The sequence below is a fragment of the Gouania willdenowi genome, chromosome 7 (genome assembly GCF_900634775.1).
Source record: "Gouania willdenowi chromosome 7, fGouWil2.1, whole genome shotgun sequence".
In the NCBI taxonomy this organism is placed as follows: domain Eukaryota; kingdom Metazoa; phylum Chordata; class Actinopteri; order Blenniiformes; family Gobiesocidae; genus Gouania; species Gouania willdenowi.
The window spans coordinates 13,390,698-13,410,611 of record NC_041050.1 but is presented as its reverse complement, the minus strand read 5'-3'; the positions used below and the strand labels follow the sequence as shown (position 1 = coordinate 13,410,611).

Sequence of the window (19,914 nt, the reverse complement as noted above, 5' to 3'; positions counted from 1 at the left end):
CTCCACCAAGATCCAAATATCCTTTTTGGCAGTTATCTGCATGATCAGAATCACGCAAATAGCTGGAAGGAAATTTATCAAATTTAAAATTTCTATTTTATGAAAAATCGCAATGAAATACACAATCTGGAAGTGATCTGGATAAAACCACGGGGTAATTGAGGAACAAAGCCGACAGAATTGAGGCAAATATCTGAAATGGGAATTTTTACCAATGTTGAGAGATAGAGATTTTTTTTTATATATTTTTGCCAGAATCAGTATATTGATCCAGTTTTCCTTTATGATTTAATGGAATCATCCATGGAATAAGGTCCATCTTTGGTGCAAATTTTGTCAAAATCCATGAAGTATTTTTGACATAATCTTACCAACAGGCAACTAAACGCTAGTGAAACTATCACCTCCTTGGTACCGTCCTAAAGCTGAGATAAACTCCTGCATCCAATGACTCTGAACATGGCAAATGGATAAAATACCAGCTACACTTTTCATTTATCATGGTGTGTGAATGAGCTGATATGTAAAGCGCTTTGGGACTACTTCAGTGTCGGGATGAAGTGCCATATACAGTATATATCAAATCCATTTACCATATCATGTTACTGTAGCCTTGAGTCAACAATTGGTCCCAATGCACTACCATGTCCACTTGAACATAGTTAACTTTCCTCTAAGCTAGATCAAGTATTAATGTCTGTGATTGATTGGCCTGTTTATGCTGGAAAGGTGGGTATGATAGTTGGCCATAACTGTATTATACCTGTACCGGGTGGGTCGCAGACATCTGGTCAATAATAAATACTTAATGTCTCTCATGTTAGACCCTTTTATTTTAACAGGCATGCTGTGACAAGCATGCTGCACAGGAAAATATACAGATTTATGTCTTCAAAAAGATCATATGTGTTTTCAACAGCTATTTTAAAAAATGTAATTTGGTTGGTTGAATTCTAAAAAGAAAATGTGGGTCGCAATTTAATGACCGTGGCAATACGTGGGTCCCAGGCTGAGACCAGTTGAGAACCCCTGATCTATACTGACAAAAAAGCGTACACCATAATCTACGCAGTTGGATTTATGTTTAAAATCTATTTCAAACATCATTCTGGATATTTTCAGTAGCAATGTCGTGCATACGAGTAGTCAGTGATAAAATAACTTTGTGTAGCAGGCTTTAAAAACTAGACACAGTGAAGCTGCCACTTTAAGGTAGATTTAAGGCCAGTCTAATCAGCCAGACAGAAATATATCCTCTCCAATATGACACTGAATGATGAAAAAAGAGTTTGCACAGTAAGGTGATCCTCAGCGTCTAAAGTACTGCAGCAAAATCGGGTGGAAAAAATAAAACACGACTCAACAGCAGCCTTGAAACAGACCCTAAGGGTTTTTACTTTCATAACAAAACACTGCTTAGGGAAAAACATCCCAAAACAAAACAAATGCACATTTACTTAAAGCAGAAAATTGTAACGCAATACACGTTTTTCATCCAAAGAAAAAAAAACAATATACATGATAATCTAAAGATAATTTGTCATCTTGCAAAAATAAAACAAGAATAAAACAAACAATGAAAAGGGAGGAGATACTTGTAAATGATTTTTTTTCAGTCCTGGTAGAATTATATCATGTCCATTGCTGCTCCCTGCTGGATTAATTCAATGTTGTTGAATGTAAGTTGAACATTTTATTATCCAGAGTCTTAGAAGGTGTTCTTGATCTTGGTTGCTACCTGAGCTAAGATCTCTCCCGTCTTCTTCTGCCAGTTCAGGACGTGTTTGGACTCGGCGCACCACAGCTCTCCGTGACGAGGCTCTGTATTCTCACAACGCTTTCGCACTTCCTCCTGTTGTTCCTGAAAGATTCAGAGGAGCATTGTTAATGACGTTAATAAAATGCAACACATATGGCAGAAGCACAACTTTTAAATAATACGTCCAACTTTATGAATGAGGAAAAGCGATCATGAATGATGGTTGCGATTAAAGTGATTTGGATCAGCTGATAAACACAGTTAATGGACTTCTTCTCACTGATACTGCATTACAAGGCTCTCACCTCTGTGCCGTGCTGCAGTTCAAACTTGTAGAAGAGCGCCCAGGCGTCTCCCAGGTCTGGCTCAATCTTTACGGTTCGGAGAAACCACTCTCTAGCTTTGGTGATCTTACGCTCACTCCAGAACAACCTGACACAAGAAAGGGAATCATTTTTAAATCTCCATTTAGTAATTCACTCTAAAATGTACAGTAGTTGAGAGAAAGTTTTTCTAAAAACGTCATACTTGGCTACGGCAAGCAGGACGTGAGGATCGTGTTCACATTTCTTTAAAGCGTCCACACTCTTTGTCTTCCTCTGAGGCCGTGCTTCCAAAAACACTGCCTCGGCCCACAGAATGCCTGGGAAACAAACAAATAATATATGATTTAGTCAGATTGAATAAAATATAAAGTATCAACTCTTATACCTAATACCACTCGTATTTAATCCACCAAAAACTCTTGTGTTCAAGCTTACACTGTAGCCCTCTTTAATTATTTTATTATTGCCCTAAACACTTGAATCATTTGGGTTATGTGTGCTATAATAACCTACAAACAGTAAAAAGGACTGTCCAATATTATGCATTAATGTCTACAACGCAATTACCTGAATTGGGGCACTCCTGCAGCGCTTTGGCCATCAGTGTGTTGGAGATGTTCCTCAGTCCAGCCCTGAACTCCAGTCTGACCGACTCCAGCCTGGGGAACATGATCACCATCACATTTATCACGATACACACGCAAGAGACACAACTTTACAAAAGCAGACTATAGCTCATTGAGTGACAAATATCCTTAAAGAAGTGAGTCGTGGACCAATTTTTAGTGGCCTACCTTTTTTAAAGTAGGGAAAACAAAAAAAAACAAAAAAGAGGAAAAACTTGTGCTTTTCTATTAAAGGGATCCTCCACTGTTTTTACAAATGTGGCCAAAAAACCTTTAAAATGTACTTATCAGAAGATCTATGCCTAACAAAATGCATTATTTTGCACCATATTTGTTTTATTAACTTAAATTGAAACTGTTTATTTTTTTACAAATACATTTGAGTATTTAAGTGGTGAAAGCAGGAGTCCAAATCAGTCTTCTCAAATTAACCCTTTTTCCCCCAAGAACCATAAAGTGCAGGTGACACAGTGGCAAATGTGCATGTAGATTCAGAATATTAAGTTAGATAAAAATACTAAAGCTGTAGTCAACCAAAGAAATGATTGGTCGACCAAGCCTATGGCACACGTAGCAATTAGTCGACCCAAAAAAACAAAAAAAAACAACGGAGAATGAATGAGCAGGTGCAGAGGAGGACGAGGAAAAAGAAAAAGAGAGACAAATATTTTGTTTTGGTGTTTTGTGGCGCCAATTTGCTTTTAAACACAGACTATTTATGATATGAACCTTATTCAAGCTTTGACCAGAACCCGACAAAGCAAAAGTGAAACCTACAGGTCTGATAGACATTAGGTATTTATATCCGTGCATGACCTGAAACCGACAATTAAAACCTATTTTTTTCTCATACAAATGACATATTTACATTTGTTTTAGTGGTACGCCTGCTTTTATTAATAAACAACTGTTAATGTCAACATCAGATCAGCACACGGGGAAACAAACACACATCAAACACAGTGTGCCCCGCATGTGCCAGAGACAGCAGTGGATCTATTTACATAATCTACGTATCAAATATAAGGATAATCCATGTTCTTGTGCAGAAAAATTATTGATTTAACAGTGGATGCTTGTGTTTCAAGCCTGTTTTAATTTGTTCCCTCTCTGCTCTGAGGACAGAGCACTGCGCTGACAGCTGAAGTGCAAGACACAGAGCTGTTCCTGGACATAGATATATGTTTAGGCATTAAATAAATTATGTTTGATATTTATCACCGATATAAGTGCAATGTGGGTTTTTTTTACGGTATTGAAACTGATACCACTGCTGGTCTACCAATGAAAAACTTGGTTGAGGACATCGACCAATTAGTCGACTAAACGACCAAAGTTGGCAGCCATGAAAAATACAAAACAACACAGAAAAGATCCAACGCTGACTTGGTTAAACTACATTTAAAAAAACACCATACCAGCCAATATAAGGTCTCTGCAAAGGAGTATTGCAGCAAAATGCACCATTTGGGGAGAGGACTGCCTATCAGTGACTGATGGTATGAGGGGTTGTGACTCTCACCATAGGTCAGCGCTTTGGGCGTTCTTCAGTCGTGCTTTCTCCAAAATGGCTCTGGCTCTGGTCAGCTGACCCACTCGCTCTTCAAGACGAGACAGTAGCAGCCACAGAGCGCTGGAGTGGGGACACTTTTTCAACTACAACAAAAGAGTAATTGCACAAAGAAACACATTGAAACATCCATTGTTTAGAAAACACAGCTGTTGTGGTTGCAGGTAATGTCCTCACCCCTTGGTTGTACGCTTCTCTGGCTTTGTCCATGTTCTCACACTGTTCTTCAATCTGGCCTCGCATCATCCAAAGCTTGGGGAAGTCCTCGTAGTGCTTCAGGGCTTCAGTGCACAACTCTTGGGCGGCTTCAATGTTTCCCAACACCCATTCCAGCTTCACTGACTTCATAAATACCTGAAAAGAATCGAAAGAAGAAAAACATCCAAACACTGCTCAGAGATGACATATTGACTCAAGAAGTGTTGGAAACAGAAATCGTAATTAAATTCATATGCATCCTGTTCAAATTCAATAGCAGCCAAAAACCTTTGGAGTTTTAGTTAGAAACGTTGTAAACCTCTTTGTGTTTCTGTATATAGAGTTCATTTGCAATAATATAAATATTCAGTAAATTAATTTTTTTTCTTCAAAATTTAGTTAAGGTTATACAAGTCAAATCAAAGTTCAGTGGCTTACGGGAGCAACTTAACTTTTATTTGACACACATCACTTGAACTAAATTATGAAAACAATAGACCCTTTGATTGTTTGTAAACATTGTGATATATATTGTTGGGAGGGGCTTAGCCTGGAGGCAAACCACCATATATATATATAAACACTAGATGACTTACCCACGCTGTTAGACAATGGGAAGCGACGTCGCAACGTGGCGGCCATCATACATCAGACACCCTAATTTACTCAATTTTCAACCAATTTTCAAACGGCAAGCGGCAATTGCAACATGTACACGCATATTATGTCATATCTACGTATAATAAGGTTTGTATAAAGGCAAACCATTTGTAAATCAGTCAGAATTTCATCAAGTTAAGGGTATTTTTGTTTAGGCTGATCACTCACCTTCCTACAGCTACCCCAGAGCGCGTCAGAATGTCAGTTGTCTGAGGGGGGATGGCCGCCGTTGAGCTATGCTGGCGAATCACGCTTGCGTCACCTAGTGTTTATATATATCTATGTTTTAGCCAGCAGCGTTTCCTGTTTTTGTCTCCAGCCATGTCACTCGTGACGTGGGCCATTATGAGGTCAATAATTTTCTGAAAACGTATTAAAGTTATGCTTTTGCAAAAGAACTCTTCAAATATAGATGTGAAAATTGTAAAATAATGTATTGCAATCTTGTTAATGTGCATTTTCATTCATTTCTATTGTTTATTGTAGTTTTTTTTTTAAAGATTTTTTAACTACATTTTTGTAAAGGAGGTGTAAGTAATGTAAATATTTATATCATCATCATATTGATCAGATTCCTTTAATCATCATAAATCGCACATTGATGTACCAATGGCTATCATGGCCTTAAATTTCAATCAGTCAAGTAGCAAAAAAAAAGAACAGAAAAGAAAAGAAAAAAAAAAACATTTGTCTCGCTAGCATATGAAGATATTTGTAAATAAAGTTAAATCCTCAGCGGAAACTTTACAACAGTAAACACAAAAAGGAAAAAACTACTAAAAGAAGCTAAATGACAGTAAATAGTTCTCTCCTGGCTCACCCTGGCTGTTGGTGCGCTGCTGCGAGCCTTTGCCAGCAGTCGACGTGCTCTTTCATACTCATTATTCTCAGACTCCAGTTTGACAGCAGCGAGCCAGATCTCCTCACTGTTAGGGTTAGCCTGAGAAAAACAAAAAACATCATTTGGGTCAGACACAGAAGATTATGAAAGCTGCTGTGGCCATGAGAGCATGGTTACCTGGAAGGCGAGTGCCAGGATGCTTCTGGCTGCTGGCACATCCTCAGCCAACCACTTAGACTTGGCTCCCATCAGCCACAGGACCTCAGCTTTAGGACAGTGAGCCACAGCCCTCTGCAGAAGGGCCTCCAAAGACTCTCTGTGGAAACCATTGAGGAATGGAATCACACAGTGGTTAGAGGTGAAACATGTTAAAGAACACTAACTAAATAAAGTCTTTTTATGGTTAAGAACTACACTAATCACCTGGTGCCATGACTCTTCTCAAAGTAGGCTGCTCTAAGCCACACGCTCTTTTTGCTGGGAAACATCTGCAGGGCATGTGCATAGATGGCCCTGGCACACTCCAACGCTCCGTGGGCCACACACTGAAACACAGGCAGCCATCATGTAAAAGTTGAGCTAAAAACACTCCTCATACATTTAACTGGTACATGAAAAACCCATCAAAGCTCACACTCTCCGAGTCCTCCATCCAGGTGTGTTTGCAGTCTTCTTCTTCAATTCCGATCCCAATGACGGCTCTGATGACGGCCTGGCAGGTAGCAACACTTCCTGCTTTGTCACACTCCTCTGCATCCTGTAGGACACGAAGAAGAAAAGACACTGACTGACAAAGACTGCAAAATACACATCCAGCTAAGGGTTTAACGCAGGGGTGTCCAAACTACGGCCCGCGGGCCAACTGCGGCCCGTGGTCCATTTTTTATTGGCCCGCAGCAAGTTTTAAAAATTAAATTGAATATGGCCCTCACATAAAACTTGCACGGGACTGTGTTGTAATTCTTACTTTCAACACAAGGTGGAGCGCCAGTCTTCAACACGGCAGGTTTTCCACTAAATAAAATGAATAAAAGAAAACATTTGCCATAGTGACCAAAATGGGAGAACCAAAGAAACGCAAGATAGCAAGTGAGTGCAGAAAATTTCAGACACGGTGGGAAAATGAATATTTCTTCATGGAAGTCAAGAGGAAATGTGTCTGTTTGATTTGCCATGAAAGTGTAGCAGTGATGAAAGATTATAACGTACGAAGACACTATGAAACCAAACATCAGGCCTACACGTCCTACACCGGTGCTGAGCGAGAAGAGAAAGTTAAGCAGATGGCAGCTCGCCTGCTCGCTCAACAGCAGTGCTTTCTGCGTGCTAACAAAATACAAGAAGCTGCCACAATAGCAAGCTACAAGGTAGCTGAACTCATAGCGCGGCACGGGAAACCTTTCTCAGATGGCAACTTCATTAAACAGTGCCTCGCCACAGTCGCACAAACGATGTGCCCAGAAAAGATGCAGGAATTTAACAACGTAAGCATGTCCAGAAACACAGTTGTGCGGCGAATAGAAGATTTGTCAGCTAACTTAGAACACCAAGTGTCACATAAAGCTTGTACTTTTGACTTTTACTCGATTGCATGTGATGAGAGCACCGATGCTACAGACACCGCGCAGCTGCTGATTTTTCTGCGAGGAGTGGATGATAACTTTCGCGTTACAGAGGAGCTACTTAATCTGAGGAGTCTAAAGGGCACAACAACCGGAAAGGACATGTTTGAAGCTGTGAAAGATGCAATTGACAAGATGGATCTTAAATGGGACCAGCTGTGTGGAGTTACAACGGATGGGGCTCCGGCTATGACAGGAGAGCGCAAAGGAATGGCCTCTATGGTGTGCGCCAAGGTGCGGGACAGTGGAGGTGAGGCTGTTAAAATGCACTGTATCATACACCAAGAAGCCCTCTGTGCCAAGACAGTACAGCTGAATGATGTGATGAATACAGTTGTGAAAACTGTGAACATAATTCGAGCATGAGGGCTCTATCACAAAGAATTTCAAGCTTTCCTATCTGATGTTGATGCTGAATACGGGGACGTACTCTACCATTGTGATGTGCGCTGGCTCAGCCGCGGCTCCGTGCTGCAGCGGTTTTATTCCCTGAGATCAGAAATTGATCAGTTTTTGAAAGAGAAGGACAAACCTCTCCGGGAACTAAGTGACCCTCTGTGGTTGGCCGACCTGGCATTTCTAGTTGATCTTACGGGTCATCTTAACACACTGAACAAGAGCCTGCAAGGCAAAGACCAGCTTGTGCCACAGCTGTACGCTCACATGAAAGCATTCTGCGCGAAACTCCGTCTCTTTGAGACACAACTGCGTAACTTCAATGTTGCGCACTTCCCCACGCTGTCCGAAATCAAGTGTGGTTTTCCAAACGTCAACCTTTCTGCAAAAAAGGAAAAATATGTGTCGGTGGTCACATCTCTTAAGACAGAATTCAGTCAGCGTTTCCAAGATTTTTCTACCATTGAGAAAGAAATCAAATTGTTCTCAACTCCCTTCCTGGTGAATGCAGAAGAAGTGGAAGAGAGTCTGCAATTGGAGCTTATCGAAATGCAGTGTGATGATTCTCTGAAGAATCAGCATCAGCTTCTCTCCCTACCCGACTTCTACCAGAGCTTGGAAAAGGCCAAGTTTCCTCTGATGCGACGTCACGCAAAAAGGATGATGAGTCTGTTCGGCTCGACATACATATGCGAGCAAACGTTTTCTCTGTTAACTCTCAACAAAAGCAGATTGAGAACCAAAATGACCGACAGCCACCTCCGTGATGTCCTTCGCATCTCAACCACCAAACTCACTCCTGACCTGCCAGCCATCCTTCAGTCCAAAGTGCAGCTTCACTGCTCCCATTAAGTGCAACGCTGTTTCTATTAAAGGTGAGTTTCACAAGCTCAATTATTTAATTACTTCAGACAATTTAAGTTGATAACATTTTCTAACAAACGTTAGTTGGTGTGAACAACTTTAATAACTTATTTGCATCAATATCTTATTTTCACTCTTTATACAGGGCTACGAAGAGAGGTCCCCATCCTGACTAAGAAGCAATCTCAGGCTGTTGTATTGAAAATGAGCTGCAGAACCTGTTTGAAACAAATAAAATAAAATAAATGAAAATCTATTAATGGAAATTTGTGATGTAGGTTTTTTTTCCTTTAAGTTTGTTCAGTTATCAAACATAATTTAACTAAATTTGATTGAATTTTGTTAACTTTGACTGAGGTGCGGCGATAAACCTCATCTCTTGTGAGTGGCCCAGCCTTTCATATATTTTTCTGCATGTGGCCCTCCATGAAAAAAGTTTGGACACCCCTGGTTTAACGTCTCTGCCCAACAAAGGAAGTCAATTTAAATACAATTTAGTGATGACAGTTAAGATACTCTAAAAAAAGAAATTACACAACAGAGAGAGCACTAGCTGATTTTTGCATATACATAAATGAAAAAATGGAATTTTTACTCATAGGTAAGGCCTGGAAATTTATGGGGCAAAATACAGCAATACAAAAAAAAAAGAAAAAGAAAGATCTTACCAACATTATTCAACGCTGTTTTTCTATTATTAAATGCTATTTTATATTCTGTAAAGTAATGTAATTTCATTGAAAGCCCAATACTACTTTAGCAGTGAAAGGTTGTGTTATTTCAATAATGTAAAAATCTCCAATTTTTAAAAATATTTTATCCTTTATCTCAATTTTCTGAACATGACTCCCTGTTTATTTTAAAACTTCAAACTCCCCCATAGACGGGAAAAGCCTTGAAGTTAAACGATAGCATGAGCACTAACTGAATAAGTGCTTCTTCAAACAGCTGGCTTGTGTTCTGTTGCATGCAGATAAAACATCAGGCCTTCCTTGGCCAAACTATGCAGGCACAGTGTCAAAGATGATGAATACATGAAGCAGCTTCTGCTCTATCAGGGCCAAAGTTTAAAAAGGCACAATAAAGTCAAATAAAAATGAGATTCTGTTATAATCAGTTTCCCTCTCTCAAAACAACTTTAATTAAATAAAAAGCATTAGTAGTTCTTGTCATGAAGAGGAAGTAGCAAAAACTATCAAGTAGGTTGTTTTATAATTACTGTCAAAATGTCACAAATCTGATACTTCTCAAATCAGTGCTTCTCAAAGTGTGTGGCACACTTATTATGAAATATAATGTTACTTGTTCTCTGTTAGTTCAATACATTTGAAAATGTGTCATTTGTTAGGATTATTTGGGGAGCAATAGGTACAGGTTGGGCTTGAAAGTTCACCTTTGCTCAAAGGGGGGAAGCACCCAGAAAAGTTTGAGACCCACTGTTTGTGCTATGTAGAGGTAAAACTAACTCTCCAATGAATACTCAAAACAAAGAAATGCCAAAATAAATCCTAACAAGAAGACATAGTCATCAACATCCCCCGCCAGATTGGTTGTCATTGTAACTCTCAAACTTTTCCTAAATGTCCTAAATCTAAGAACTTAGATGTATACATAAGAAAATATTATCACATCAGAATATAAAAGTACTATCTTAAACGATTTCTAAGAAAAGCTGTCCCCTTTGAAGATACCTCGAACAGAGTCCAAAAACGGAACAAGGACAATAACTCCGGAAAAAATAATTGTGCGCTTCACATTTTCGAACTCCATCAAGGTATTGAAACCCTGAAGCCACACACCGAATTTGGTTATCCTATCATAAACGGTTTCTGAGAAAAGCAGTCCCCTTTAAATCGGACAGATGGATGCACTTTGTGGCGGGGGATGAAAAAGAAAGGTTCATTCCTTATGTCACACACGACTTCATTGATAATACACACACCTGTATCCACTGCTCCCTGTTGATCTCCACGCCATTGGCTCGCAGAGAAGTGATTGCTCTGTCAATAATCTTGTCCACCATCTGAGTGTTCCCGTTGGCCTCCTCCAGCTTTGCAGCAGTGATCCAGATGTGTCGATCGGTAGGAATGTTTTCTCGAGCTTTGTTCAGAACCCGACGAGCGTTCTCGTACGTTTCTAACCGAGCCAGTGCCAGCCACAGCTAGACAAAGAGAACATGCAACAGCTTTTGGTAACTGGTGCTTGTCTTTCATCAGGACAAAATAACAACATTAGAGCACACCTCCACACTTGTAGGGCAGCACTCCACGGCTCTGCTCAGCATGATACGAGCGTCCTCTGGTTCCTCCAGTTCAACTGCTGTCTTCCACAAACGAACCGACTTGGAAACATTCTCCAGAGCTAAAGGACCACAAATAACCTTTGTTTAAATAATTTTGTTCATTTTTCAGAGAGACTATGTAGTAATAATAATGTTGTGCTCCAGCAACAATATATTACATTCAACCATTTGTTTTAGATTAAGCATCGCTTAATCTAAAACAAATATTTAAACTCACAAAAAAAACTTTTACTGCTGAAAAGGACGTCACGCAATGATTGAAAGAAAGGTAGAGATGATCAAAAAGCTCTGCAGCAATCACACAGGTGCATGCATCATTAAATCAGGGCGAAAACACGGCTGTGCAGGGCTGATTAAACCATTATTTACAAATCTATGAGTGCGGGGACTCACTCATTACGTGTGACTGTTATTTTGGGATAATGAGAGTCTGAACATCTGCTCATTCTTACACTGGTCTGAATGCTTTGGTGATGAACAGCAGATGGCTGTGAAAAATGCAATAATGTTTTCTCCTGGCTACAAAATAACAAACTGTGAACATTCTCCCAATCTATGAACACGCACACAATCGATCAATCAACAAAAATAAAAGGTTTTATTTGAAAAAAAGTGTAAATCCTAGCTGTGGCCTTACCCTTCCTGAGAACTCGCTTCTTTGCCCTCACGTCTGTCTCCAGCTCTGCAGCTCGGATGTAGATACGGACGGACTGGGGCAGGTGACGGACAGCCTGGGCCACCACAGCTTTGGCCGTGTCACCAGGTTGGAGTCGAGCTGCCTCCAACCACACGTCCTCGCTCTTCAAACCAAACAGAAACATTCCTGATTATTGTTTAAAGATGATTATGGAGCAAAACAACTCATAAGCAGCTAATTCAACCAAGTACAACTACCAAATAACAAGCTGCCAATGCAAACTGAGAGTGTATTATATTAAAGGTTTGTAACCATAGACTACTTGAAGAAATATGACAGGTTGAAATTTACTATTAATCTAAAGTGTGTTTGTGTTGGAAGGGCAACATTAACCACAAGAACCAAAATTAGCACAACATTTTTTTCTTAATAGTAACAATAGCAAAAATATTTCAGCTTTCAGATTTCTTTTGAACCCCCAACTATATATGCAACTTGAAGGCCTATTTTTCCTTCATTCCAAGATCCTTTCATTTGATTTTCTTCTGTATGTTAAAAAAAACTACTGTACAATACCTTGGAAATTAAATGTAGAATAAGATCAAAGTTCAGTGCAAAATATTAACCGACTCTGAATTTCTTGGCAGTATTTGTGGCATGTGAGCAATGCTCTGTAATACCATTACACATAGCTTGTATCATCAAGTATTTATACATTATTTGTATTCGTGCTATCCCGATACAACTTTTTCCACTTCTAATACCGATACTGCATCCATGGGTATTAGGGTGGTTCATAAAATTCATTTTCACCCAATTTTGCCATGTCGTTTTTTTCTATTTTCATGAATTGTATTTGGAACTGTTTTAATGTTCTTACAAATTTAGAAACTACCACACATTACTTACCTTTATATCGCAGTGACGTGCAATCAGGGTAGACAAGGTAGGCAGTGCATACCCAAGGGTGAATTGATATTTTGATTATTTGTTTTAATTATAATATAATTATAAATTATTTATTTTTCAATTTCCGATAGCCTACAGTACCTTTAAGTTTGAAAGTGTCAGCATTTTGTGCTTTTCATAGCCCAAATAGCTAAACATCGCTATTTCCTAACCGCTGTAAGGCAGGAGGAGGCCACATCCCTTCTCAAAAGCACATTGCTGCTCTGCCTCTGTTGGTATAGCATGTTTTTGTGTTTGCGCATGCGCAGTCAGTTCCCCAAGATGACAACCATTTACGTAAAAAGGCAGTTCTCGTGGACGTAACCACGCTATGCTAAATGCTATACGTAAGTTCACAATGCATTACTGAATTGATATCATGTGGCCGCTGCTGCTACGTTCTCTAGCTAAAAGCGGGATAACACTACAGTCAGGATGACAGCGCTAGAGATGATAAAGAAACTTTCTTTTGAGGAAAAACGACAGCTTTTAAAAGATGAGAGACCAAAACCTGAGCTACCAGACCTTCAGCAAAGAAAATGTCAGAAAATTGTTCATATTTTCCACAGTGAAAGGAAGGACTGGCTTTGTGGATGCGCCTCACTGAGGCTGTTCCAAGTTGTTGTTGTTGTTGTCTTTCTCCATGTTTCTGTGTTTCCGACACAAACAATGGATGTGCTGCCGTGTCATAAGATATATCTTGTTGGGAGAGTACGGAGGCTGCTATTAAATAATTGTTTATGTTTCTTTATTGGTGTTTTACGACGATGATTTTGTTAGATGGCTAAATGCTTGTTCATGTGGATCTTGTTAGGTTTTATCTTTCTTTGTTGTAAATTGTGCTATACAAATAAAGTTGAATTGAATTGAATTAACACTTGCCAGCAGAAACATATGAAATTGTCATTGGTGTTGACATCGGTGGTCTCAATTTGGAATGCCCTGCCTACGCTACCCTAATGCTCACGGCACGTCACTGTCATATCGTTCAAGTTTCTTTTCTGATATCTGTGAAAGTAACCCATTCTTTAGTTGAGCAATAAAAATTGTGTCACCCTTTACAGACATTATATTGGCTCAATTTTTGGTACAGATGTTTAAAATATCAAGAGGAACAAGGCAAAATGCCATCTGGCAAAATTTGGAAAACCTCCCTAATGTGTATTGGTTGATATCGATCTGATACGATTACCGTGCAAATCATAAAAACATTTATGACTTATTTTGTTGTCTGGAATGTGAGAAAAGGCTTGATCATGTGATATTAATCAATCAAAAAACAATAGTCAACAACAGTAGGTATGAGAAAAACCAAACCAACCATACCTTGGGACACATCTCTGTGCCTTTCATGATCAGGTTCCTGGCCACCTGTAGTTTACCAGTGACTTCTTCCAGGCGAGCAGATGCAATCCAAGCAGGAGGGTGATGAGGGTTGGTTTCTCTCACTGACTTCAGCAGCAAACGAGCCTTCTTAATGTCACTACATAGAAACAGGGACAAAATCAAAACGATGTACATTATGTATTTTACAAAAATAAATACTTCGTGCCAACCTTACCTTATGTCTCCTCCATGAGTGGGAATCATTGAGTTGAGATCAGTCAGGTAACCCTTGGGATCGACTACTGTTTGTCCACTCACAGAGTCAGACACCTAAAGAGAAATCACAGGAGAATACAGTAGAGTGAATGATCACGTCAGGCATTCCTGGATAATGCATCACGTACCTGACTGAGCCTCATATCCATGAGTGTGTTTCTAGCCTGGCCAATTTTCCTCATGTCAAGTTCCCCAGTTCCTGGAGTCATGCTTCCTGGGTAAGGTGTATTAAGGCCAGCCAGCTGATAAAGACAGGAAACAATGAAGACAAAACCATGACACTTTGGTAGCATTTTGTAGCTGCAGGGCTTAAACTTTCAATGAAACAAAATGTGTTGGAAAGAATTTCAAGTAATGCAGGTAAAATAAAATTAATCAATGAGTTCAAAACACATTTGTGAATGTTAAGTGCTCACTAGCTTATAGTTAATGATTTACCGTAACACAGTGGTGTCTAACTCATTTTAGTTCAGGGACCAAATAAGGACCAGTTTGATCTCAAGTGGGATGCAGATTTTAGGTGGGGGGAAAAAAAATGTTAACATTATTGTGCCCTAGTTTTAAGTATCAGTTAAATTTACTTACAAAAATTGACAAGATTATCAAGAATTTTTGGCCATTTAGAGTACATTTTTGGAATTATTTGTGAGAAACTGCAAGATTTGTGGCAAAACTGAGTTATTTCTGCAATTTGCAATTAAAAATGACATTCATGTGATATAAACAAAGGAAAAATGCAAGCCCCAAAAAATATTGTGGAGTTTCATTAAATTGGTGAATTTGGGATATATCTACAACTAGGGATGTAACGATTAATCGTAAGGCAGTTAAAAATCGATTCATAGGTACCACGGTTCACATCGATGCTCTGAAAATTGAATCGCAGTACTTTTTTTAAACAGCAGAGGGCGCTATATATTAATCCTTCCAGAAGCGAACGTGACGGGCGGAATCTGCTACTATTTTCTTTCTGGCCGCCATTTACTGTTAAACATGCTCATAAATGATACAGAATATCTGTAATATTACGTGAATATCTGTAAAAGTCACGTTTTTCTATTAACTGTGTCTGCTAGCATAGCTTCTCTTCTTCACTGGTGGAATATCTGCATGCCAACCGACCACTGGGTTACCAGCGCCCTCTGCTGGTCTAAACAAATATCTGACGTAAATACAGTAAAATTACTGTTTTTTTTTTAAAGTCCAATTGTTAAGGCACAAAATACATTTTCAGTTGCACTTTTAAAAAGAAAAAGAACTATTACGCAGTTTTGAATTGTTTATTATAGAACCAGAATTTAAATTAATAGGCTTCTTCATTTGTATTATTCCTTTATTTATTTCATTCAAGATTTATTTTTAGTTAAATTGCATCATTTTGAATAGTTTATCAAGGGATTCTTTTGACAATGAAAAATAAAAGGAAAATAGTATAGTATTTTCCCCAAAAAAATAAAGGAATATTTTTCAGTCATTTGTCAACATTCCCATTTTGTAAAATAAATCGTGAGAAAATCGTATCGTGAACCCAGTATCGTGAATCGAATCGTATCGGGAGTTGAGTGAATCGTTACATCCCTATCTACAACTGGACTATTTGGAAATGTACACAATAATTTATGTTTTCTCTGTCATTATTTGTTTCTCCTGCAGGCTGAATTGGATGCTCTAAAGGGATGGATTTGACCCCCGGGCCACATGTGCCTTAACAGTTTATTTTCTGTTATTTTCAAAGGGTTTATTAAGGTGACATGCAAGGCATTAGATGACATGAGATGTATTTTTAAAAAACACCAAGCTTTGAAGACTGCAATTATCTGCACAGCAGCAGTGTTCAGCTTCATTTTTGTGAGACACTCTGACACCTTCTGTTGTGCTGTGAAACTACACCATAATAGTGTGAGTGCTATTAGTATGTACTAACCCCTTGCAAAGGGTCAACAGAAGTGTGGTTCTCTCCGGTCTGCAGGTGTTTGGAGAAGAAGCTGTCAGGGACAGGAGTGAGCTTCTCATAGCGAGGATTCCTCTGACGTTTGTTCCTTGCATCCCCCACTTCAGGGATACTCAGCCATTCTTCCTCTGATACTTCGGATAACTTCCTCTGTGTATAAAAGGATTTCACTTTGTTAAAGGAAGAGGGTAGTCACAATATCAATGCATAGTCATTTGATCCTATATTCTCCAATTGCACTATTCTATACATCTATATGGAGGAAAATAGTCACTCAAAGTTGCAAAGTTAGAAAGGCTGAAAGGTAATTTGTGTCAGTTACAGTTGAGTGTCATGTGACATCTAATACCTTTAAATCAGAGAACTGCTGCTGGATTTTGGGTCGCTCCATACGGTACTTCTCGATTTCTTCTTTTTCTCTCAACTCCCTGTCGAAAAAAAAAAAAAAACGAAATTTACCTCCAAATTAGATTTCTCCTCCTCAAAATTGCAATCGCTAGAATAATGTTTTGTTGAGCAGATTGATATCAGTAACCTTCTCTCTTTGCGTCTTTCATCCATTCTCTTGTCTAAGGCTGAGTAGATTGCATCGGCTTCTTCGTCATCTTTCTCGTAGGGGCCACTGGAGAACAAGCTTCCTGCATAGCCGTTGAACTAAAAAAGATAGAAACACAAGCACATGATTAGCAAGATAAGAGGTTGTGCCACTGAGAGTTCCTATTTCATAAGATTTTTTGATTTATGTTAAAGCTGCTATCCCCAATAATTTTTCATTAGATAAAATCATATTTTTTTTTACTCCAAACAGAAATTGCAGCTTGAAAGTTTTTTTTCATCTCTACAGTTAATAGTTCATTTGTTGACATTTTCCCACATTGCATTGTGGGATGTGGATTCAGGGAGACGCGTGCAAAGAAGTGTTTTTACTTCATTCTGATACCAAGGAGATTACCAGGAACAAACTAGAACAAAATTGGTGTCAAGAGAATCCATGTCCTCCTTTTCTGGTGAAGAAAAACAAGAAATCACAGTAAAAATGAAGTAAAAACACTTCTGTACATCCATTTACAGGACTCCACATCCCACAATGCAATGTGCAAAAGTGTCAACAAAAAAACTCTTTACGGTGGAGATGAAAACACACTTTCAAGCTTCAAATTTCAACTTTCATCATTTCGTTTTGGAGTAAATGATGTTCGATCCATTGATCTATGACACATACGCTATGAACAATGACACAAACAAAACAAGCATAATACACTTTCAGAGATAATCGAATCTTGGGCACCTCATCATAATTAGTGTCGTTCAGGTCTTCTTCATCCTCCTCCTGGCTCTTTTTCATTTGGTCTCCCACGGTCCTCTTTCCTGGGGGTGCATGTCGATCATCTACTGGATCATTGGCATCTCGTGCAGGACCAATATCAGAACGGGTGGTGAAACCAGTAGCACTAGATAGAAAGAAAGCAATCAACATGGTTTGGTACAGTGTCACAAAACCCTACCATATTCACCTTTTACAAGGAGCTTAAAACGATGAAAACATTACACACAGAACATCAATAAAAAATACGCTTAGTGAACTTTTATACTGATAATTTCTTTCCACAATAACAATAGTCTTTTAAAAACAAGTTTTAGAAAGCTAACAAAGTCATGTATTAGGGTCAATGAGTGACGCCTACATTTTCCGTCTAAAAAAAAAGTTTAAATGCATTAAAATTTTCCATATATGTTGTAACTCTCCTATAGATGTACTTTCAAAAATATCATTACTTACTCTAAATCTTTTCAAATTTATTTTTGCTAAATTTCCAAAGGGTTTTGCAGTCATGTGTAAAAAAATTTAAGTATTTCTATTTTCATTTCCATCATAATATTCATGCAAACTTTGTTCGATTATGCTCGTTTAATGAAATATCATGCATGAAAAATTGTTCTACGTCATTGACTCATTAATGAGCTACCAACGATGAAGTTGTAAAACAATCTTCGGATAAAATGACAACCATCTTAACCAGAGCACCTGTCAAATTCCGCCACATTATGTAGCCTATTCAAAATTACATATCAACATGTTTTGACACATTGTTTACAAATCTTCAAATAGATACATTGAATCTATATAAAGAGCCTATCACTATGAAAACCCTGCACCGAACTGTATAATTGACCATTCAATCATAGAGGAGCTAGCAGTGTTAGCATGTTAGCATCGTGTTAGCTCACCCTCTTCCGAGACCAGGGACGTATCCCAGCGGGGCAGGCATCCCAAGAAACGGCTTTTTCTTCTTCCCCATCAGCGGAGAGGCGAGTGGTATCACCGGAGGGCCACCGGCAGCTGCTGCTGCTCCACCACCTCCCGCTGAGGACTTGGTGGAGAGTTTGGACCCTAGTTTGGATGCCGTGGAAGCCATCGTCGCTCACACGAAGAGAAGGACGGACACACACTGGCGGAAAAACAACACTTACACTTCCGTTCACCGCTTTGAGAAACTACAACCCCGTGTTTGTAACAGCGCCCCCTATAGATGCAGCTGACTTAGTTTTATGTTTCTGTTAACATTAGTTGTTTTTTTTTTTCCTGGCGAAAGGTAATGTTAAAACTGTCATTTGATTTTCTGTTCAGAAAAAGATAAATAACTTGGTTCTCATATTTCTAAAAACAGAAAAATAAGAAATTAAGACATGACAGTCTACACCCCATATTATTATTATTATTATTATTATTATTATTATTATTATTATTATTATTATTATAATACTGTAATTCAATTCATCAGGTAACACATTCCATAGTTTCACCACACAGACAGATATGAACCTACTTCATGAAATGTTAGAAGTTTTTTTTTAATATCCTTCCCTGAACCGGAAGTTCAGTGACTAAAATATACATTGACCTTTTTTAATTCTTGCAATACATGTATTTTTGGACTGACAAACATTTATAAATGACGTTGTTTGTTTTCTACCGCAGATACAAGGGGGCGCCACAGCCTCTCTTTTTACAGTCTATGCCTTGAACAAATGTAGCCGGATCCACTCTAAAACCCCATTAAAAAAGATTGATGTATGTGTTTCTTTTTCATGTTTATTATCCTAAACTAAAACTGGGTTTTTTGTCTGTGAAATAACATTCTTCACTGTAAAACTAGGGGTAAAACTCTAACCCCAACCCTTGGCTCATATGTCAAATACAATGTGTTACACATATTTTATACATTTTGTTAATATAGAATAAAATAACATATCATAACATTTCAAGGACACATATTCAACAATAAAAATATATTCTGAAAATGTAACCTATATGTGATCAACCAATAACGGCCATGAAAGATTTACACACAAACCTGTAGGCCTTACGCAAGTACAATGCAAGGGTCGTGGGCAAGCTTACAACTTATTTCTTGAATTATAAAGATCATTCTGTCATGTTCTCTAGTCATAAAAAAAAAAAAAAAAAAAATTGCTGTAAAAGGAAGTTTGGCCCAAAACTATGGCAAACTCACTGAATGATTACATAACACATATTTTCTCCTTTCAAGAAATATCTATGGCCTTTTTAGATGATACTAGTGCAGTGCCCCAAGGAAGTATGTCTTGCTA

The 19,914-nt window shown here is 38.5% G+C and overlaps 1 protein-coding gene across 1 annotated transcript; it reads right to left on the bottom strand.

Moving 5' to 3' along the window:
* Window positions 1-1,366: 1,366 nt before the first annotated feature.
* On the bottom strand, window positions 1,367-18,775 carry prpf6 (PRP6 pre-mRNA processing factor 6 homolog (S. cerevisiae)). Its single transcript, XM_028453477.1, has 21 exons — window positions 18,532-18,775; window positions 17,591-17,753; window positions 16,838-16,956; window positions 16,652-16,730; window positions 16,276-16,452; window positions 14,480-14,593; window positions 14,311-14,405; window positions 14,076-14,232; window positions 11,802-11,964; window positions 11,105-11,223; window positions 10,805-11,023; window positions 6,615-6,737; window positions 6,404-6,525; window positions 6,158-6,296; window positions 5,960-6,079; window positions 4,459-4,635; window positions 4,234-4,367; window positions 2,653-2,744; window positions 2,288-2,402; window positions 2,065-2,191; window positions 1,367-1,861 (listed from the first exon to the last, which is right to left on the bottom strand). The coding sequence occupies exons 1-21, from the start codon at window positions 18,717-18,719 to the stop codon at window positions 1,709-1,711; spliced, it is 2,895 nt and encodes a 964-aa protein (XP_028309278.1). The 5' UTR covers window positions 18,720-18,775; the 3' UTR covers window positions 1,367-1,708.
* Between the last annotated feature and the right edge of the window lie 1,139 nt (window positions 18,776-19,914).

What these genes read in the sequence shown, in the direction of transcription:
- prpf6 (XM_028453477.1), bottom strand. Translation starts at nt 18,719, where the DNA reads ATGGCTTCCACGGCATCCAAACTAGGGTCCAAACTCTCCACCAAGTCC. An exon ending in CTGTTGACCCTTTGCAAGGG is followed by an intron (nt 14,594 to 16,275) that starts GTTAGTACATAC and finishes TGTCTTTATCAG; the next exon opens with CTGGCTGGCCTTAATACACC. An exon ending in GCTGCCCTACAAGTGTGGAG is followed by an intron (nt 11,024 to 11,104) that starts GTGTGCTCTAAT and finishes CTCTTTGTCTAG; the next exon opens with CTGTGGCTGGCACTGGCTCG.